Source organism: Gorilla gorilla, chromosome 13 (assembly GCF_029281585.2).
Source record: "Gorilla gorilla gorilla isolate KB3781 chromosome 13, NHGRI_mGorGor1-v2.1_pri, whole genome shotgun sequence".
Classification (NCBI taxonomy): domain Eukaryota; kingdom Metazoa; phylum Chordata; class Mammalia; order Primates; family Hominidae; genus Gorilla; species Gorilla gorilla.
The window spans coordinates 127,595,820-127,618,458 of NC_073237.2; the positions used below are offsets into that span (position 1 = coordinate 127,595,820).

Consider the following 22,639-nt stretch of genomic DNA (forward strand, 5'->3'; position numbering starts at 1 on the left):
AAGTTCCCACCTACCATAAATCATGTTTTCAGAGAACTGTGAACATGGAATAGCTTGAGAACTTCTCATAGATAGGAAGTCCCTGTCCAGAGTCTAGCTTCTTTTGTGGTGGTTAGAGCATTTGTACCAGAACTAATCTTGCTTTTTCCATTTGTGCCAGCTGTGAGCACCTCCTGCCCACGGATGCAGCCTGCCATTTCACAATGACCTCTCATCCTATCTTGCTTCCTGACCCTTTTGTTTTTTAGCAATCATCCTCTTCCAGTGGTAGCGTGTTTGGGTCTGGAAACACTGGAAGAGGGGGAGGTTTCTTCAGTGGCCTTGGAGGAAAACCCAGTCAGGATGCAGCCAACAAAAACCCATTCAGCTCGGCCAGTGGGGGCTTTGGATCCACAGCTACCTCAAGTAAGTTGAGAAGACTTTTCCCAGTCCCTTGGTCCCCTAATGCCATTGTCATTCTTAGAGTGTTATCAAAGCTTCAGTGACAAATATAAAAAGAAAAAAAAATCTAGAAGGCTCATTTAAAATATCTTCCCCAAAGCAGTGTGATCTGTTTTGCTTTTTTATTTTTGGTTTTTTAATGAGATGTCCTATATAATCATGAGAAGATATCAGAGCTGCAGGGAGAGGATCTGTGTATTGAGCTGCTCCCCTCTTCTCTCCCAAGGCCCAAATCGCTCTGTTTCTTAGTATTGGAGTGACTTGAAGTGAATGCAAGCAGACAAGCATAAATGAGCAGCAGCAGAGCAAGCCAAGGATGCTGGGAGGAGAGCATGCAGACTTTCATTTGGATAGTACTCTCCACATTTTCCTTAAAATTCAGCTCCTGTAGGGAGATGTCGCCCAAAAGTTGAAGCCTTTAATATTTCTCACCTCTTACATTTTTGTTTTATTTTCATCTGAAGCTGTATCTGCCAGTACTTTCTTTAGCTAATTTTTTTTTTTTTTTTGAGACAGAGTTTCACTCTTGTTGCCCAGGCTGGTGTGCAATGGCGTGATCTCAGCTCACTACAACCTCCGCCTCCCAGGTTCAAATGATTCTCCTGCCTTAGCCTCCCAGGTAGCTGGGATTACAGGCACGTGCTACCACGCCTGGCTGATTTTTATATTTTTAGTAGAGACAGGGTTTCACCATGTTGACCAGGCTGGTCTCAAACTTCTCCGCCCACCTCGGCCTCCCAAAGTGCTGGGATTACAGGTATGAGCCACCATGCCCAGCCTTCTTTAGCTAATTTTAAAAATTCTTTTTTTTTTTTTTTTGAGACAGAGTCTTGCTCTGTCACCAAGGCTGGAGTGCAGTGGCGTGATCTTGGCTCACCGCAAGCTCCACTTCCTGGGTTCACGCCATTGTCCTGCCTCAGCGTCCTGAATAGCTGGGATTACAGGTGCCCGCCACCAAGCCCGGCTAATTTTTTGTATTTTTTTTAGTAGAGACGGGGTTTCACCATGTTAGCCAGGAGGTCTCGATCTCCTGACCTCATGATCCGCCTGCCTTGGCCTCCCAAAGTGCTGGGATTACAGGCGTGAACCACCACGCCCAGCCTTTTTTTTTTTCTTTTTTTTTTGAGACGGAGTGTTGCTCTGTCACCCAGGCTGGAGTGCAGTGGTGCAATCTCGGCTCACTGCAACCTCCCAGGTTCAAGCAATTCTCCCAGCTCAGCTTCCCAAGTAGCTGGGATTACAGGCACCTGCCACCAAGCCTGGCTAGTTTTTGTATTTTTAGTAGAGACGGGGTTTTACCATGTTGGCCAGGCTGGTCTCGAACCCCTGACCTCAGGTGATCCGCCCACCTCAGCCTCCCAAAGTGCTGGGATTACAGGCGTGAGCCACCGTGCTTGGCCTTAAAAATTATTTGTTGACCTGTGTATTCATGGTTGGAAATGAAAGAAATCTGTTTGTGTAGATCTTTATCCTGCTGCTCAGACGGAAGCTGAGATTAGAAGTTGGGAGCCTGTCCTGTTTGTCTCAGCTTCTCTCATTTAATGTGCCCTACATGAAGTTTCTCTCATCTGTTGTGCTGTGTGAGATCTCCATGAATCATGAGCTAGTGTTCTGCAGTCATGACAGATGTTTCCTTAATATTAAGGCCTATGCAGTTAGCAAAACTTTCTATCCTGATTTGCCCTTCTAAACTCCTAAATCAAAAACTAGTCATTTTTTTAGTTCAGCCTGGGCAACACAGCAAGTCCCCATCTCAAAAACCAAACAAACAAAAACCTAGTTATTTTGATGTCACTGTCCACTCCACTAATACATAAGGAAAGATTATTGTCAAGAGACACATACCTTTTACCTTGTGAAATTATGTAATCAGAAGTTTTTGTTCTTTAGGTTTCAGTCTGCCAGGAGGGCTTTAGAATCCTGGATCTTAGAAATCAAGTCTAGTAGTTTTCAAAAACTGTTTTTGCCAATGAACTCTGAAGTAGCATCCTGATAAGGAAAACAAAAGTAGGTTCATGCTGAAGCAGGGGTCAGGAACTCCAAAACACACAGCTGGCTGGCACCACAGGACTGTGAGGCTCCATAGCACATACTTTGAAAACATCATCCTTTTATGGCTCTTCATTTTCCATTGAGGAAACAAGCCCAGAATTCTGAGGTCACAGAGCCAGAAAGTCACAGATATAGAACTCAGCTAGACTATATGTCACATGCCAGACACAGAATCTGGCACAGAATAGACACTTAATAACATGCTCCACTGCAGTTAGAAATTTGGGTTTATCCCAGAGCTAAGGTATCATCTGTGAGGTTGTGTTACTGGCCAATTTTGTTAAAAGTTAAATGTGTCATATCCCTATAAACATTCGTTTACTCATCTCTAATGCCATGGCTCTTGACTATCAAGGAGTTGCCTTCTGTCAGTGGCTGGCTGCAGCTGGTTTGCACGGACACATGAGAGCCAGCCATGCACATCTTCCCAATTGTTCGTTTGGTGACATCGTGTGGGGTAGCCTGAGATGAGCCATTGTGGAGTATTTATATCATGGAAATCAGAAAACCCTACAAACCAGGACTTCCCAGCCTGTCAAACATTACTGGCTGATTCTTTTAATTCTGGTTTAAAGTAAACACATAACTATTCTTGATACCAGATAACCTGTTAGTCTTCATCTTCTAAATGTTGGCTGTTAACTATAAACCAACAATTTACATGTGTGCCTAAGGGAAGTTTAAGTGATTTTGAAGGAGTAGAGGAAACACTTAACATTGTATTATTTTAAAAACTATATGATTTTATTTCAATAGTTTTTGGGGTACTAGGTGTATGATTCGATAGTGAAAGGGACAGGAATTGTTTTAACTCTGAGGGCCACCAAGTACAGAATAAAAGGAAGGAACAGTGGAGAAGGAAGAGCTGGGAGTCATCTGGGGAAAGGCATTGTCCTCACCGCAGTACTCAGGATCCTTTCTGCAGAATCATCAGTGACAGCTTCTTTCTCCTTAATTGACTCTGCATCATTTGATGCTTTGAGCACCACTTCTTTCCTGGACTGTATGAACTGATTCTCCTGGTTCCTTCTGCCTTTCAAACAATTCCTCCTCTGCTTCTCTTCTTATCTCTACCTTCTCTCCCTCGCCTCACCAACCCCCGCACTCCCTGCCCCATTTTGCTATGGGGCATTCCCTGTGGTCATCTGTTCATCACAATCTTCTTCTCCCTTCCCCCTGGCTCTTCCATTGTGGTCTGAAAATCCATGCCAAACCCGAGTCTTAAGACTGCATTTATTTTGCCCCTTTTCCTACTCAAACCCTTGGGCAACTTCCCACTGACTATAGGATAAAGATGAAATAAACTTGAAACTGGAATTCAGGGCCCTCCTTGAGCTGGCCCCAAAGTACCTTTCTGACTGTACTCAGTTCCCCAGCACATTCCTTCTGGTTTGGTCAGTTTGTCTGCTTGCTGTCCACACAAGCATCCCTCCCTCACTTCCTCCAGGTTCACTTGGCACCCTGCACCCACCTTCTGAGCCTGTCCTTCTTTAAAGGATGAATGCAAGGCTGTTTCTGTGTGCACTGCACCTTTGCCTGAGGGTCATTCAGGCCCACCATGATCGCTCCCTCTCTGGAAATCCTGCAGCCCTTGGATTTCATCACTACACAAACCATCAAGCAGAAGGAAACCAGCCTTTATTAATCACCTACTGTGTGCCAGAAGCTCAATGCACGTGAGCTAACCACTTCTTACAACAGTGCTTTTAGATGTGGCTGTCCCCATTTCACTGATAGGAGAATCAGGTCCAAGAGGAGATGTATACTGCAGAAGTTGCACAGCTACTAAGTGGCGTAGCCAGGATTTAGTCCAGCTGTGTTTCCGAAGCTCTGATTGGCCTTGTTTACAGAACGTCTCCCAGGTATGCCTTTTTGGGCAACATTTATGCATGGAAAAGACCCCATTATAGAGAGTTATTTGAGCAGTTCCCTTTGTGACATTTATGCCCCGGGCTGCTTTGCCCTGAAACTGCCCACTTTACCCCTGAGAAGTCATGAGAACTATAACAATGACCGCAAAAGACAAGCTGAGAACACCAGTACTTGGAGTTGGCATGTTCTGTATCCAGAAGCTCAAAGCTTGCAAGAAGGGCTTCTTCTCTCTGTCATCCCCATAGAATCTACTAAAGAAAACCTGTGAACCCATGGAGACATCTAAAATTCACCACCACTGTGGATTGTTACCCATAAGGACCTGTTGCCTCCTTTAGTATTGTCCTGAGGACACTGTGTAGGGCCATTCCCAGCACATTCTTTCTGTTTAGGGTCCTGAAAGACATATTTGTCTCATCAGAAGATGAAGAAGCCATTTGATGATGATCTTGTGGGTTTACAGGGTCCCTCTACAACTGTTCTTTAAGAAAATATCTTGGAAAGTATCCTGGGCAAGAGCTTCCTGAGAGACCCTTTCGGAGTGTGCATTGAATTCTTGTTCAATGACTTTAGACCTGCAGGATGATATGGGGCCTGGTCTGATACTCTGTATCGGATTTAATTGCTATCCAGTTTATATTAAGTATAATTTAATTCAGATTGGGTCAGGCCCTGATGTTGGATGATGCTAGTGTTTTTGCCAAATAAAAGACCAAAGAGGATCCATGTTTTGCCAGCAGGGTGGAAGCCCAGAGCAGATGCCAGTTTTACCTGTACGTGGCACCCCTAAAGTGTCAGTCACAGATGGCTATGCAAAGACAAACTTGTTTTTTTTACTGGATAGTTTATTTACAAGTCAAGAAGAATCTTATACAGTGAAATATTGTTCGGTCTGCCAAGATATTCTCTTATGATAATATGAGAATATGGTAACATATTTTCAAAAACTAGAGACTATGTTATTTTGGAACCATTATGAGAAAACCAAGAAACACATTGTTGACATTAGAAACAGAGACTCAGTCATTGTTTTATGCTACTTTGTTTCAGAGCAGTTTAAATCGATGGTAAAATGTCTCAACATGCAGAGCTCCTTGAGAGACTGTAAATGAGAGTGATTACAGCTTTAATGGTGTCATTCTTGGGATCTTTTAAAAATGAAAAGGATTTTATTATCTCCTGCTGTCCTGCTCAGTGTCTTACTAGCTGAAGTGTGATTGAGATGTGGAAGGAAGAGGTTGAAGGAACAGAGAAGGGCAGCAGCCTTTTCCGAGAGTCTACGACATACCACACTAGTGCCCTGTGTGCATCATGTTATCTTCCCAGCATCCCTGCAGAGTCACAATTGCTGTCCTGTTCTGTGTGTGGGGAAACTGGGACTTAGGATAGTTAAGTCCTTGCCCAGGGTGACACAGCTATTAGGTAGTCTCACCCGGGTCTGACTGCAAACTTCACTGCTTGTTCCACTATAATATGCCATAAAGATTTTAAAGTCAAAGAGTTCTTAAAGAGAGAAAAAGATTAAAAAGCCCAAAGACTTCTAAATGATCTCTGACTTCCCACCACTGTCCCAATAACATCATTTCACCTCACATTTCATATGGTTGCACCAAGTTTCTCCAAGAGGAGATTCAACCCCAGTCTTGCCCTTGAATTTGTTTGCTATTTGAATTTTGCATTGCTATCACTAACAAAGTGCAAAAATCTGTTCTTGAAATACCAAGTAAACGGAATGGCTGAGAAGCCTGTTTTCATCTCCATTGTCAAATGTACTGCCATTGAAGGAATCAGACATAACTCTGGGCTAGCTCAATAAGGGGAAGGTCAAACTGCTCAGAAGGCCATTTTGTGGGACTCCATCAAGGGATACATTATCCTGTGGTACCGAGTTATGAGGGTGATACAAAGGGATTTCTTAACCACCCAGCTGCCAATGCCTGACATACCTGACATGTGGGTCCTTAGCCAGGCTCTCAAATTGTCAGCAGTGGTTTTATAGGGCAGTGACCATGATGTGATCGGCCAAGTCATATTGTATTACTGGTGCCTGGAAATTTGAGGTGACTGGGTCCCAAAGTGAGGCCGCTCACTTCCTGGATTGTGGATTAAGAGCATTGCATCTGGACGTATTAACCATGTTGGCTCTCCTATTAGAGTTGGTTGGTAGCAGCATGAGTTGAGAGACCTGGGGAGGTGACAGGTTAATGGGGGGACCACCTCTTCCAACAGCTCGACTTTGAAAATGATGTTAAGTGCTCCCCCTCCTCCAGTCCTCTCCTTTCACTTTGCTTGTGAACACCTGACTGGCTTAGGGAGAGACTGGTCCTTCATTACCCACCCAGTGATTACCCAGAGCATATTCTGTGCCTCCCGTTTATGCCTTGTGTCTTTGGGCATCCACTCCACTTCAGGATAGCTTCTCCCTGCCTTGTGGGCATATATTCAATAAAACACCCATCTAGATGTGGTAGGAAACGTGAGTTATTCCTTCCCTTCCCACCAACGCCCACCCCCCCCAAAAAAAGTTTGAAAACTCTGACATATCCTGTGCTATATTATCTGAGTGACAGCTTCTGTGTATGTGGACTTTGTCTGTTTATCTATTATTATCTGTCATGTTTGCATTTCTTGTAACAGGTGAAAAAAAATTCTCAGCCATCTTGGTTTTTAGTAGTTTCCTTTTTTCCTTTAATTCTTGGAGTGAATTCAGTGCATAGTTGAGAGGGGGATGACCCCCTAGATAAGTATCTAAAAGGTCAAGGGCTTCATTAAACCTCTTAGAGGAAATCTGACTGAAGTCTTGCTAGCCTCTTTAACATTCTTCAGACCATCCCTATATCCCCTTGGATCAAAGACAGGAGCACCATGATTTTTCTCATTTCACTGCCATTCTCTGAGCAGCTCAGGCAGCCATAAGCATGCTGAACTTGACTATAAAAGCAGGAGGTAAGTGCTAGAAGCCATTATGCCTGGGTTGGATTTGTTCTAACTTTAATTTCCCTAGTTTGACAAAATTTGAAGTTGGTCTTGTGTGAAGAGACCAATCAAAGTAAGCCCTGTTTTCCAGAAGAAAGCAGCCTGTGGGGCAGAGCCCATGGCCTCCATTGCTGGGCAGTCTTGACACTTGCAGGAGCACCCAGTGAGCTTCTACAAAGGAGCCTTTTCAGTGGGACCTCTCACTGCTCCTTTATTTTGTGCCTATAAAATCATGCCAGGAAATCCTGAGCCTGGGTGCCAGAATGATTAAAAACTTCAGAGAAAGTACCTGTCGCTGTCACTGTCGCTCCGCTCCCTTGGCTTCTAGGCGGATTGTCACTCCCATCTTTCCAAACACCCAACTGAGACTTTTTCTCTGTTCTGAGAAGCAGGTAAGGACATTTGTCTCCCTCTGACCTCCCTCACATCTTCATCTCTTCAGATACCTCTAACCTATTTGGAAACAGTGGGGCCAAGACATTTGGTGGATTTGCCAGCTCGTCGTTTGGAGAGCAGAAACCGACTGGCACTTTCAGCTCTGGAGGAGGAAGTGTGGCATCCCAAGGCTTTGGGTTTTCCTCTCCAAACAAAACAGGTACTCCTATGTCTATTTGTTATGGTTATCTTTATATATGTATTTGTTTATGCATAGATATCTGGAAGGAGACATCTCTAGGGTGGTTATCTCAAGAGAGTAGGATTGGAGTAAAGAAGTTAACTGTTTCCTCCACATTATTTTTATATTTACTGAGCATCTGCTACATTCCTAACATGATTCCAGGTCTTCCAAAACATGTTTAAAAGCATAGAACGCAAGTAATGCAACCTTTTTTTTTTTTTCTTTTTTTTTTGTGAGAGGGAGTCTCAATCTGTCGCCAGGCTGGCGTGCAATGGTGCGATCTCAGCTCACAGCAACCTCCAACTCCCTGGTTCAAGCGATTCTCCTGCCTCAGCCTCCCAAGTAGCTGGGATTACAGGCATGTGCCACCATGCCCAGCTAATTTTTGTATTTTTAGGAGAGATGAGGTTTCACCATGTTGGGCAGTCTGGTCTCCATCTCTTGACCTTGTGATCCGCCCACCTCAGCCTCCCAAAGTGCTGGGATTACAGGCATGAGCCACCGCGCCCAGCCATAATTCAACTCTTAAGAGAACACAGATTCTTCTTGGGGAGAAAACATTGTAAATATTTGACAGTTGCAGAACAACCAAAATAAAGGAACACATAAGGAAATGATAACTGAAGTATCTGCAGGAAAGCATCCTGAGTCATGGATTTGTTGGGGTGCCCATTATTTGTGAGGGTCAAAGCAGATTATCTGTTTCATTTCTCATGTGTATGTTACTTTCCCCTCTTTCGCAAATCACTTCATTTTTTTTTTTATTTTTATGTTTTTTTAATTTTTTTGAGACAGAGTCTCGCTCTGTCACCCAGGCTGGAGTGCAGTGGCGCAATCTCGGTTCACTGCAAGCTCTGCCTCCCGGGTTCACACCATTCTCCTGCGTCAGCCTCCTGAGTAGCTGGCACTACAGGTGCCCGCCACCATGCCCGGCTAATTTTTTGTATTTTTAGTAGAGACGGGGTTTCACCATGTTAGCCAGGATGGTCTCAATCTCCTGACCTGGTGATCTGCCCGCCTCGGCCTCCCAAAGTGCTGGGATTACAGGCGTGAGCCACCGTGCCCAGCCCCCAAATCACTTTATTTTTAATTGAAGTATATGTGTATCCACAATCCACATAAGTACACAGCTGAATTAATTTTCACAGTTGGAATACACCCATGTAACCAAGGAAAAGGAACATTACTAGGACTACTTTTTATCCCAGCATTACTATTAAAGTATATATTTATATAAACTATATGCCTTTTTATAATCATGTATGATGTATTTATAACTAAAAATTTTTAATGAACAGTGTATGTTTAGATCTGAAAACATGTACTTCATTTCTGTCATCTGCCTCTCCACCCTGTTTCTGTCTCTGAGATCTGCGGAGAGTCTGCACTCCTGTCCTTGTTGATGGAAAATTGTGTGAAAAGAGTTTTTTTTAAGACAGGGGGTCCAGGGTGGGCTGTTTGAGCAAGCAGCTTTTTAAAGCAAACTCCCCCTGGGTAAGTGGGCAGGACACTTGGCCCTCGTATGTAGGGGATGCTCTGAAATATGCTAATTCCAGAGGAAGGATCTAACCTCAGGACTAGATGCATCAGTGGCTCTGACTTGGGAGTAAGGCTGCCCCAAATTAATACATGGAGTCTCATATTTAGAGCCTAAAGTGCTGTGGTTTCCAAACCCACTGTGCACCTTACCTCAGACTGTGACTCAGGTAGCTTAGTCTTTGGTTGCTAGTTGTTAATACTGTTTTCCTAGAAATTAAAACAGAATATTCTGAAATGGGCTTCACAGCTTTCTTTTTGCTACACACACAGTGCATTGTTTAAAAATGAAAGGGCCACAAGGCTTTTATCCCAGTTAGAAAGGTGCATCGTGAACATTTCAACTGGGGAATTTTAGTTCATCGATCATCAAGACTTTTTATGTTTTTAGGAGGCTGATAATGTTTTCTTTGACTCTTACGGTTTTCCTATATATGGTTCTTTATCCTGAGATTATGTCCCCATTGATTTGGAAATCTGACCTTTGAAAATTCCACCTGTAATCCCAGCACTTTGGGAGGCTGAGGTGGGAGGATCACTTGAGCCCAGAAGTTCAAGACCAACCTGGGCGACATAGTGAGACCCCATCTCTAAAAGAAAAAAGGAAAATCACACCTAACTCAGACACTGGGCGCAGTGGCTCATGCCGGTAATCCCAGCACTTCGGGAGGCCGAGGCAGGCAGGTCACCTGAGTTCAGGAGTTTGAAACCAGCCTGGATAACATGGCAAAAACCCGTCTCTACAAAAAACACTAATGCAAAAATAAGCCAGGCACGTTGGTGCACACCTGTAGTCCCAGCTCCTCAGGAGACTGAGGTGGGAGGATCAATTGAGCCTGGGAGGCAGAGATTGCAGTGAGCCAAGATTATGCCACTGCACTTCATCCTGGGCAACAAAGCAAGACTCTGTCTCAAAAAAAGAAAGAAAATCTGACCCTTTTATTTGTCCAGTCTTAGAGAAAATGTATGCCCCAACTTTTCATAGTGCTTATTTGCCCCATGAAACTGTGATACTTAGATTGAGGACTCAAATAGAGAAAAACTATCTTTCAGATACATAAGATGAGTGAACTAGTAACCATAAACATCAAAGTGAGGGCAGGGGAAAGGCCACTCCCCCTCATGTTTCAGGACTTCATTTCTCTGCTGTGGAACTCGTATTGGTTCTGGGAGAGCTTTTTCTGTTGAAAGAGGGGACTGGAAGTCCCGAGCAGAAGGAAGGGCTGCTGTGAATAGAGGAACTGCCTTCCTGCCCAGGCATCAGGGCACTTTTTGCTTTAAGAGAGATTTTAAGTTGATGATTTGGATGGGTCTTTGAAAAATTCCAAAAGTATCTATCCTCCCTTTAGTAAAATTGCATTATAAAATTATCCTGCTGGAGGTCATCCGGGGAGAGGACAGGAGGAAGGTGGGATGGACTGAAGATGGCCTTGCTGCCCACCATGGTCAGTGGTCTACACCCTGCTCTCTCGCTAAAGTGTTAGATTTGGAGGGAGGCAGGCAGGGGATGAATGATGGGGAAGATGAGAGGTGGGCGTTTGAGTCGCACAGACCTTGTTCTAGTCCTGGCTCTAGCACCCATCAGCTGGCTGAAGTTTGGACAAGTGGCATATTCTCTAAGTCTCAGTTTCCTCCCCTGTGACGTAAGGATCCCAGGCTTATTGGGAAGATTTAAGAAAACTGCTGTGAAGCTCCTGGCATATAGTGGGCTCTCAATAAATCAGAAAGTTTATCATCATTGATTATTAGAAAATTTATATTTCTTCTGGAGAAGAAATTTATGAAAATGCGGCAACTGATAAAATCAAACCCCTCCTGCCATCAGGAGAGAGTTGCCTGTTTAAGCCAGAGTGACTGTTTTCTTCCTGTTTAATTTGGCTGTGACCCAGGTGCGTTGTTTGGGGGCTTTTTCTCTCTCTCTATTTAACCGCCACCCCTCCCCTGTCCAGTTTATTTTCTGTATCATCATGACTTCCCATTTTTCACTCACCTTCCACCAAGAAGTCTAAGCAATATTGATACAAGGTACTAGATAAAGCCCTGCATGTCTAGGAAGAAAGTGTAACTAGATCTGTGATCAGTCTTAAATAATTCAACTGTAAGGGTTTTTTAGCACTTTTTTTTTTCCAGTCTGTTATATTTATAACCCAACAGTCTCCATTATCATGACTTGGAATTTCACTCAGTGTTTTAAAATGCGGAATGTTAACCCAAACACGAGCCTTAGCAAAAAAGTATCTTCTCAGTTGTGCAGCCTACCACTGTTAATGGCAAATAGGCACATGAGTGAATCACAAAATAACAGTTAACTGAGGGATTCAGGTGACAACTTTTCATACCCAGGATTTGATCTTTCCTGATTCAGATGGCAGAAGCTTGTGTTGTGATTACATAAACAATAAGAAGTCTAGATTTCATCCCTCTAACAACAGATTGACTTTCTGAAAGGGGAGAAAAGGCTTGTCGCTAGGCCACCATTACTCCCGCTAGCACGCAGTTCATAGGCCAACACTCACCTTAAGAAGTACTCTCTTTAGAGGGTGCTCCCAGTTAGAGCACATTTCTTATGCCATTCTATTCCATTCATTCAAGAAGACACTCACTGAGTGTCTATTTTAATACTTTAGAATGATTTCAGCAGTATCTTGGAAGTTTGGGAACCTGCATTAGGAATAGCTCAGGAGAGGTTGTTTTGTCTTCCTGCCTGACAGGCATCACCAGCAATCAGAGTAGGGTACCCTGTGCGTGACCTGACCCTTGTCTGTGTGGCCACCTGTGTGGTGCTGCCCTCTGGCAGCCTGAGCCCACTGGGCAACAGTGTTGGCAACTTGCAGAAGGCATCTGAACTCTTAGGGCTGTCCTCACTGTTGACTTATTATTTTATTAGATTTATGCAGCAGCCTGCCTCCAAAGAAGAAATTTGGTGTGTTTTTTCATTGAGAAGTAATTCCAGACTGCAGGAAAAAAGCATTTAAAAAAAAAAACGAACCTCCACTGAGCGAGAGAAAGGGAGACTCTGATGAGAGACGTAGGAGCCATCAGGTTGTAAATAAATAAAAAGCACCTGGCTGGGCGCCAGCATACATGTCTCTGTCTCTGCTATGACCCAATTCAGGGATTCTCCCTGAGAGGAGGTTTTGAGCCTCTGATTTTATAATTTGGGTTTCTATGAAGCTAGATGTCTTGCCTGTGTACTGATAAGTAATATAGTCTGTCATCTTTTGTCAGCTGGTTAGGGATTGGAGTTTTTGAGAATGGTTTTTCACTCCAAACAGCTCAGAGGACCTGGGAGGGGTGGAAGGTGCACCGAGTGGGCTCTTGGAGGTCTGCTCACACGGCTTCACAGTGACTTCACAGGGTCTGCAGGAGCTCTCCTGAGTGGACCCCAGAGCCCTCTGCTAGGAATGGAGGGGAGTGGTTTGGTTTGAGGGCTTTTGTTTTGTTGTTTTCATTACTATTTTCTTGATACAAGGGCGGTGGGGAGGCGGGGTGTTGCCCTTTACTCTAGTTCTTGCATTTGAATTGCTAACATCCTCTTTTCCCATTTTTCTTCCTATTTTGATTTGGTTTCTCATTGCTCAATGTCTTCTCTTCCTGTCTCCTCCTTTCTTTCTCCCTATTATTTCTGTTTGTTTGCCTCTGTTTTGCTCAGGTGGCTTCGGTGCTGCTCCAGTGTTTGGCAGCCCTCCTACTTTTGGGGGATCCCCTGGGTTTGGAGGGGTGCCAGCATTCGGTTCAGCCCCAGCCTTTACAAGCCCTCTGGGCTCGACGGGAGGCAAAGTGTTCGGAGAGGGCACTGCGGCTGCCAGCGCAGGAGGATTCGGGTAAGCCCCCTGGGGAGGGCCCTTGGGAACCCACATGCCAGCCAAAAAGCACTAGGGGCCTATACTCTTGCTCTGACAAGAAATTTGACCATGAGGTGAAGGCCCCTCCCTTGAAATTTGCGAACAACTCCCTCAAGGATTCCTGTTCCTCTCCAGGGTAAGACTCATTTCTTTCAAGCCAGGCTTTGTTGAATTCATGGTGGACCTCAGCTGTGTTGCTGTTCCCTGGTATGAGAAATGTTGGTCATCAGAGCCCCTGTTCTCCTGCTGGGGCTAAAGGAAGGCACCAGCCCTGCCTTAGCTACTGCTTTGTAGCCAAGAGGTACCCCGGTGTGGAGCTTCTGTTAGGAAGTCCTCAATGAATGGTTTTCACCAGATTCTTTCCTCTTGGGATTATTCTGTGTTAGACCCGTTGTCCTTGAACAAACAACTCCCTGTGTCCCCTGCTCCCCTGCAGCCCCCCAGAGTGAGTATTCAGTTGCACAGGTCCTCCCGTGGGAAGATCCTGGATGATCAGGGATTTCGGAGCTGCTCTCATTGCCTCGTGTGCGTCTGCACTGGAAAGGGCCATTTTTAGGGAGTCGCTTTTAAGGGCAGAATTTCAGTGTGGTTGCCCAAACCCCAAGGGAAAAAAACCTTCACCACACCACAACATCCCAATTTAAAAAATGTACACGGGATGACTACCAAGTCTCTTGTTCAAAGGAGGTGTCGATGCCTGAAAGGAGTTCTAAAATGCCTCTCGCAGCGGTACTGGGCTCAGCATGAGCTGAAGGTTTGGGGGAGGGGAGATGATTTTGTCTAGGGGAATTGTTGAGATACTTGGGATCTGAGTCTTGGCAAGATGACAGCATCTTTATCTTGAAAATAAACTGTAGTATGTTCTTACTCACACCCTTCCCCTCCGTGCAAGATGCTGGAGCGCAGCAGCAGGAGTGAGAGGGTTGGCGTGCTGCTTCTCCTGTTTCATGGGAGACTAATGCCTTAGGTTTGCCCTCAGGAAACCCCAAGAATTAAAGTTAAGGAAAGCTTTGAAAGGACAGTTAGAGACCCACTTAGGCTGGTATTCTCAGAGGTCTTAATGGATGCTGTTCTCTGCAGTGATGACCTAGCACACAGTACCACAGAGTTGGTGGAAGGTTTGGGTTGACTGGGTATCTTGAGAATTGATTTATTTATTTGAAACCAGCTGTTTTCTTTACTAGTAGAAAAGTATCATATTCTGCCTTGGGGCGGCTCTCACACAAATCCCGATTGGCTGGTTAGTCAGTCCTAAAAAAGGTTAATGCCAGGTCAGTTATTAAATCTCCATAAGAGCCCATTACCTTCTTCCAGGTCCCTGGCCATGAGCCTGTCTCCAACCCTGAAGGGCAGGCTGTTGCTGATGTGGCCCAAGGCAGGAGGAGGAAGGGAGCAGGCCGCTCCTGGGAGAAAGTCCAATGAGAGCAGATCCCTTGGCCACCTTTGTATGGAAAGAGCCTTGACCTCACCATTAAAAGTGAATAGAATGGTGGGAAGGCGGAGTTTTAGATACTTTTTCTTGCTTTGGGGTTGATTCTTGCCCCAGGTGCTGCCCCTTCTCCCAGAAACCACTCATCCATTTCCCTCACCTAGTCACCTCCAGACCCCAGAAGCTCTCCCCAACCCAGCTGAATTCCTCTGCAAACAATTCAAGGGGCTCTGATAGGTCACACAGTGCCACCTTGTGTGCTGGACCATATCTGGAGGGAGAACTGAGTGAGGGGGCACAGGGGATTGTCTCCAGGTGGGGCGAGCAGGGGAAGGAAAATGGTGGCCACTTTTACATTGGTTTGGGTAGTAATTACTGATTCAGGAAGCAAATACAAAATCCTGAATGAAATGACTTGGAAAAAGTAAATAGAATCAAGATCCCAAGAGGAGCTGAAGATAAATAAATGGGAGCAGGGTGTGGGGGAATGGTCGGTAAGTGAGAAATGCTAAAATGATAGAATAAAGCTTAAGGATTGTTGGAGGTAGAGCAGGAACTGTGTACTGCATAGTTCCCAAATGCCCTGGTGTTCCGATGGGGGATGGAAACTAAAACACTGGCCAGGTTGGATTTCATACTGTAGTCCTGCCATTTTTCTTCCTAGAGCAGAGATAAAAGTTGGCCCTGGGCGATAGCTCATTCTCTCTGAAAGGCTGCTAGTTAGGCCCAGCCTGTCACCCTGGATCATGTGTGTCGTGTGTATTGAGACTTACGGCAGGGGGCTGAGGCTTGCAGATGGGCAAGTGGTGAGAGGCCCCACTGACCTCAGTCTGTTTCTCACTGGAGCGCAGGTTTGGGAGCAGCAGCAACACCACATCCTTCGGCACGCTCGCGAGTCAGAATGCCCCCACTTTCGGATCACTGTCCCAACAGACTTCTGGTTTTGGGACCCAGAGTAGCGGATTCTCTGGTTTTGGATCAGGCACAGGAGGTAAGCTGCCACAAGTTCTCCCCTCACAAGCAAAATGGGTCCCTCTTGCCTTCTCCCCCAAAGAAATGAGTATGTTTTACCTGACCAGTCTGTTTAGTATTTTAAAAGCTGACTGGGCACATGGCTCACGCCTGTAATCCCAGCACTTTGGGAGACCAAGGCGGGAGGATCACTTGAGCCCAGGAGTTTGAGACTAGCCTGGGCAACATGGCAAGACTCCATTCTCTACAAAAAATGTTAAAATTCGCCAGACATGGTGGCACACACCTGTGGTCCCAGCTACTCGGGAGGCTGAAGCAGGAGGATCACTTGAGCCCAAGAGGTCGAGGCTGCAGTGAGCTGTGATTGCACCACTGCACTCCAGCCTGGGTGACAGAATGAGACCCTGTCTCAAAATAAATAAATACATTACGTACTGAAAGTGGTTGAAAATTTTTTTTTTTTTTTTTTTGAGACGGAGTCTCGCTCTGTTGCCCAGGATGGAGTGCAGTGGCACAATCTCGGCTCACTATAAACTCTACCTCCCGGGTTCACGCCATTCTCCTGCCTCAGCCTTTGAGTAGCTGGGACTACAGGCGCCCGCCACCAGGCCCGGCTAATTTTTTGTGTTTTTAGTAGAGATGGGGTTTCACTGTGTTTGCCAGGATGGTCTCCATCTCCTGACCTCATGATCCACCCACCTCGGCCTCCCAAAGTGCTGGGATTACAGGCGTGAGCCACCGCACCTGGCATATATATTTTTTTTTTTTAGGTTTTAGTTAGACTTAGAACACTGTCATTTCTTACCAAAGAAATTACTGTCTTGATTTCCTCTCAGGATTTGAGAAGCCCAAAATAATAATGGTCTTACTAGCCCTTGGTTTAAAAATCTAAGCCAGCAGACCCAAAAAAAAAAAAAAAAAAAAGGCATAGAAACTTCACAAAACATCTTGCATTTGTTTAACACTCTGCTTCTTCAGATGGCAGAATATGTGTCTTCCATTTTGTTCTTGCAGTAAACTGACGAGGCACAGAATTTAGGTATCATTACAATTGTACCCGTGAAGAAACAGAAACTCCAAGGAACTAAATGTTAGCAGTTAGCAGTAGAACCAGGCCTAGAATCCAGCCATCTTGCTTCTCTGGCCCTCAAAAAGAAGAGGAAGCAAATGGATATGGAAAAACAACAACAGCAAAACAAAACAAAAAAAGTTTTCCTAATGAATGGATCTATGTGGTCCAGTACAGCTGAGAGGCCAAGCCAGAGACCCTCTGCCTACAGCTGGGGCTGGGGAGGGAGGAAGAACCCTAAAATATCAAGAAGATAACTCATAAAAAGTAAAGGATTTTTTCTGCCTTCTGGGAGATCTGAGTAGCTCCAGAGGACAAACTCAGGATAAAGGGGCTTCTGTGTGTACCTTTCCTGCCTTCCTGTAGGTGGTGGAGGCACGGAGGGCTTCCCACGAGAAGCACAGAGGAGGGCAGGCACTTAGCATGGGGACCGACCACCTTTGTCTTTCGAGTGGATGCGTGCTTTAACTTCACTCTTATTCTGCTTTTCAGGGTTCAGCTTTGGATCAAATAACTCGTAAGTATGCCCCTTTTTGAGTCTGACCTTAATTAAAAGCATTAAATAAGGTTGGAAGTGTGTGGATCTTGCTGGATTTGTGCATTTTCTTTTCGTTTTTTCCTGTTTTTAGAGTTTGTCCTGGAAGTGTGGGGGTTCAGCAGCAGGGTTTGGGTTTTGTGGACTTGCTCTTCTCTGTAGCAATATGGCAGGAGGTGCCAGGCCTCGCCTTCTTAAGAGGCATGGTTCAAAGAGAAAAGAGCACGCCTGCCAGTGAGCCGGGCCTGAGGGCAGCGCTGAGGAGATGCTGCTCCTGACTTCCCTGGAGGTTTCTCAGAAGCTGCATGCTAACCCCTGGGCTCTGGGCCATCACCAGGTCTCATGTGTTGATCCACCCTCTGTGCTTCTGTGTAAAATTTCATGGCGTTAAAATTCAGTCTTAGCCAGGTGGGTGGTTCACGCCTATAATCCCAGCACTTTGGGAGGCTGAGGTGGGAGGATTGCTTGAGCCCAGGAGTCAAGACCAGCCTGGGCAACAGAGTGAGACCCCATCTCTACTAAAAACTAAAAAAATTAGCCGTGCATGCTGGCTTATGCCTGTGGTCCCAGCTACTCCAGAAGCTGAGGCGGGAGGATCACTTGAGCCTGGGAGGTCGAGGCTGCAGTGAGCCAAGATGGTACCACTACAGTCTAGCCTGGGTGACAGCCAGACCCTATATCAAAAAAAAAAAAAAAAATACTGGCCAAGCACGGTGGCTCACACCTGTAATCCCAGCACTTTGGCAGGCCAAGGTGGGCAGATAGTTGAGGTCAGGAGTTCGAGACCAGCCTGGCCAACATGGTGAAACCCCATCTCTACTAAAAATATATATATATACATATATAGATACACACACAAGAATTAGCCAGGCGTGGTGGTGCATGCCTGTAATCCCAGCCACTTGGGAGGCTGAGGCAGAAGAAGCACTTGAGCCCGAGAGAGACAGAGGTTGCAGTGAGCTGAGATCACGCCACTGCACTCCATCCTGGGCAATAGAGTGAGACTCTGTATCAAAAAAATAATAATAAAAAATCTGAGTCCTGACCTTTGCACACAGGCAGAGCAGCAGAGCTTGTGACTGCTCTGTGACAGAGCAGCTGACTCCACCACTGTCCTGTGCTTCCTTGCAGGTCTGTCCAGGGTTTTGGTGGCTGGCGAAGCTGAGGGCGTGTCAGCAGGCCTTTCGATCCCTGGGACCAACCGCATCCTCAGCTTCTTCCCCGAGAAATGCTGGAGCAGGCTGTTCAGACCGACGTTGCCATCAAAACACATACACTCAGAAAGAAACAACAGAAACCAAAACTCACGAGACGCATGATTACTTGTTTTATATTTCATGTTGGGTTTTCCCTGCCACTATTAAACTGTCTGTTTCCGTACAGAACGTATGTGGGTTTTTTCAGATCACAGCCAAGATTGCCCTGTTTCTGTGGCTCTGAGAAGCCAGCAGAGCCTCCATCAGCCAGAACACTGTGTCTTCAAGGATGGCATCAGAAGTCACCAGCGTCGGGTGTTGATAAACAGCATCGAATGTGCCGTGGTCTCACTTGGACCTAACGCCCTCCACATAGGGAAGAGGTTGAATGCTGGTGGGTCATCTTTTTGAGGCCGAAACTTGGTTATCTCCTCTCCATGTTCTTTTTGCCATTGTGTATCAGGACCATCCAAGGACGCAATCTGCGATTGAGTGGAGGCAGAGGAAGCGACTCATGCCAGCAGCAGTTGAGTTTCAGAAGCAGCCATAGCACTTTTCAGTACAGTACAATAGTAGCCAGCGTGAGGCAGGACAGTGCTGCGCCTTAGCCGGCCTTGTCCCCTCATCTCCATGTGGCTCTTGGGTGCCGTGTGTCCTACTCCAGAGAGGAGGGGGCCAGTTACTTGAGAAGACAGCCTTTATATTCTGTATGTGGCAGTGACATTGGTAGCCACACCTACCCAGTGTCTACTAACCACAGTGCAGATAGCCCTTGGGTAGACCCAGGAAGTGTGAAGACACTGCTGTTGCCAGACAACACTAGCAGAACGATGCTGGATTTGACAACAGTGTTTGCTAGGACGGCCCAGAGCTCATCACTGCAGTTTTATTAGAGTGCTTCTTTATCTTTAATGCAGTATCTTTGAGGCCTGTAACATCCTAGATAGTTGCCATCAAACAAGGACCGTCTCGCATTGAAAACAGATGTAAGAATTTCTCTTTCAGGCCCAGAATCTGACAGTGCTTTGGCTTGGGTCATGAGCAGCGGGGAGTTGGGAAGAGATTTTTTTTTTAGAGTTTTACATATTGGCAGGTTGTATTTTTTTAATGTTTTAATAAAAGTTTGACATGACATTAATTCATCATGTTGCAGACAGTGTGACCTCCTTGGTTCTGATGGCTTATGTGGGGACAGTAGACCATGGTGAGGTCTCCACTGTGTCACCACCTGGTCTGAAGGTCCCCATCTCGCCTGTGCCCCAGGGTCACCTGCAGAGTTCTTTGTCAGGTGCACATTCCCAGCCTCCATCCTGGGGACTCCAGCTCCAGAGGACTCCGATAGAGGCTGGACGCCTACCTGGCTTTGTGTTTGGTGATTTCTTAAGCTCACGAGAAGAGGAATCTCATTGTATAGCACTGTTGGGTTTCAGAAATCCCTCCCTCAACCGGATGCCAGCAGAGCCAAGAGCTGGAATTAGATCCGTGGTGTCTCTGGATGACTGTCACCCTGCGCTCTGTGCAGTTAGGAGAGGGAGGGGCTGTTTGTACGGTCCGTTGTGTCTCTGGATGACTGTCACCCTGCACTCTGTGCAGTTAGGAGAGGGAGGGGCTGTCTGTACGGTCCGTTATCTAGGGGCTCTGCCTCTCGCAAAGAGCTGGGGTCTCCATAAATTTAATGTGTGCTCTTTTTGGTCCTTGAGAATTGAAGAGCCTGTCACCTCCACCCTGTGTTCACAGGTGAAGTGGGGGGCAGTCCCCATGACATTCACAACCAGTCACAGGGCATGTTTCTCCCACATGGGCTTGTGCTAGTCTAGAGACAAAGGGACTCAAGCTCTGACAGGAGAGGCTCGTGGCGGAGGGCTTAGCTTTAAAGGGAGAGATGTACCTGAAGCGCTGCAGGCTCCATTCTGCCCTTGGCTGTCATCCTGCTGACTGGCACCCAGGCTGAGCCAGTCTTCTCCTACCCTTTTGCTTCCCCCTGGACACTCCTTTTTATAAATAGAAATGGTTCGGCCTAAACCCTTGACCTCAAATTCTCTGCGTTGATCCTCCATTGAGGTGGCATGTGACATCTCTCCATAAGGCACTATCAGCTGTGCTCAGGCAGATAACACCCCCACTCCCTGTCAGGCAGCAGCCCCGGAGGAATGTACTACTGGCATGTGAGCCCCTCGAAGTTCCTTTTTTGGGGGCGATTACAGTGGTAGATGGCAGGGGTCAGCTCAGCCTGCATCCCCTGACGCCTGAACTGTCAGGATATCCGGCTGGAATGCACAGTCGCTCCCACCTGCCCAGGGAGGAGATGGCGGGGCTTGAGCCATCTCCAAATCAGGGCAGGCAAAGAGCCTGGATGACAAGAAGGGGCCCCAGGGATGCCCACGCAGCCCTTCTGGGGCATGTGCTGCAGCGGCAGGCACAGGAGGTTTCATTTATGTTTCTGCTCCGCGTAACTCAGGAAAGGGGGGGCAGACTGAGCTAGGCCGTGTTTTGCTTGGCTTTTCCAGACACACATATCACACTGGTAATTGGTGCTTCAGATGGCAACACAGGGATAGAGGCCAAATTGAGCTCCTCAGGGACAGGCAGAACCCCAGTTACACGACACCCACAATCCCGGCCTCTCGTTTGGGCAAAAGTATGAGTCCTGTGGCATGGTGACGTGGCTGAGCCGGTGGTCCCCTCCACATGGCCCTGCCCAACTGTGAGTGTCCTGGTGCCTGCTTTCAGCTTTGCGTTCTCTGTGGCAGCCTCCAGAGAGGCTTCTAGGTCAGGTCTCTGGCATTACAGAGAGGGAGTGGACTGTGCAGGCTGCCCTCACTCTTACCCTCACCAGCTCTGTAACCAGAACGAGATACTTGGCATCTGTGTCTTGAGAGTTTTTCCCCTCAGTTGTAAAGTAGAATTCGAATACCTGTCTGGCAGGGTGGCGGTTCGGACTAAATGAGGTGCACCTGGCCCAAAGCTGTTTGCCAGTCTTGGCGATGCTGTTACGCTCACCCGCAGGCTCTGGCCTGACATCTGGGTTAAATGGTCCCAAGTTGGTTTCCACTTTGACCTCATCTGGTCTGTGGGGTGGGGACATCTCCTGCCTGGCCTTCAGGCCCCTTATCAAACACAGGACCCCGCTGCTGGGGAATGGTGCGGCTCTAGTGCGGCGCTCAGGCTTTCGCTGGAGATTTTTCATCAGGGCTAGGCTAGGCCCTTGAATCTGTGTTTTTCCTAAAGCGGGTGATTCTTGTACAGATGGTCCATGAACCCCATGGGGCTTCTGCTTTAATCTAAGGACAGTAGCCATAAATACCCACCCAGGGGGCATCTGAAAAACAGAACCCAGCTCCCATGAACATGTTTATTTTGCAGTTAATCCAGGCTAAGGGATTTTATCTGAAATTGTTGATAAGAAACACAAGTGTAAATTTAAGCCGCTCTGGCACCTGCTCAAAAAAGAAAAACTCTAAAAGTACAAGTGGGCCAAGTCACCTCCTTGCCACTCAAAACACTTTGAACCCTCCTCTGTGAGTCCCCGTAACAGAGGAGGAAAGACCTTCCTTGCCCTCATTCCGCCTTGCAGCAGCTCACCCCACTTGGCTTCTGGACTGCCACTTAGTTGTTTATTCTTTTTTTTTTTTTTTTAAGACGGAGTCTTGCTCTGTCACCAGGCTGGAGTGCAGTGGCACAATCTCAGCTCGCTGCAACCTCCGCCTCCCAGGTTCGAGGGATTCTCCTGCCTCAGCCTCCCAAGTAGCTGGGATTATAGGAATGCACCACCACGCCTGGCTAATTTTTGTATTTTTAGTAGAGACAGGGTTTTACCATGTTAGCCAGGATGGTCCTGAACTCCTGGGCTCAAGCCATCCGCCCTCCTTGGCTCCCAAAGTGCTGGGATTACAGGCATGAGCCAGCACACCTGGCCCCATTTGTAATTTCTCTTAGAAGACCTGTCCAGTACTTCTCGGCATTTGATTTTTAGCCAACAAAACTGGCCCAGTTTCATGCCAGAGATGGGGCTTCTTGCCTGAACTTCCTCTGAGGAAGTCCGTGGAGCACCCTGGCTGGAAGGCAGGGATAGTGGATCTCCCAGCCTGGGCTGCCAG

At 46.6% G+C, this 22,639-nt stretch overlaps 1 protein-coding gene across 7 annotated transcripts in view; it reads left to right on the forward strand.

The window, feature by feature from the left end:
* NUP214 (nucleoporin 214) overlaps window positions 1-18,731 on the forward strand; it is a 109,922-nt gene extending 91,191 nt beyond the window's left edge. For 5 of the 7 annotated variants that reach the window (XM_055351361.2, XM_031007717.3, XM_031007718.3 and 2 more), the window contains 6 exons: window positions 249-405; window positions 7,784-7,936; window positions 13,149-13,320; window positions 15,622-15,761; window positions 17,304-17,328; window positions 18,478-18,731. In XM_055351361.2, the coding sequence (XP_055207336.2) occupies window positions 249-405; window positions 7,784-7,936; window positions 13,149-13,320; window positions 15,622-15,761; window positions 17,304-17,328; window positions 18,478-18,511 (681 nt within the window). In that variant the 3' untranslated portion in view covers window positions 18,512-18,731. Of the gene's footprint in view, window positions 1-248; window positions 406-7,783; window positions 7,937-13,148; window positions 13,321-15,621; window positions 15,762-17,303; window positions 17,333-18,477 lie in introns of those variants that run through there. The other 2 variants (XM_031007719.3, XM_031007716.3) reach the window with 1 other exon arrangement.
* Window positions 18,732-22,639: the final 3,908 nt, after the last annotated feature.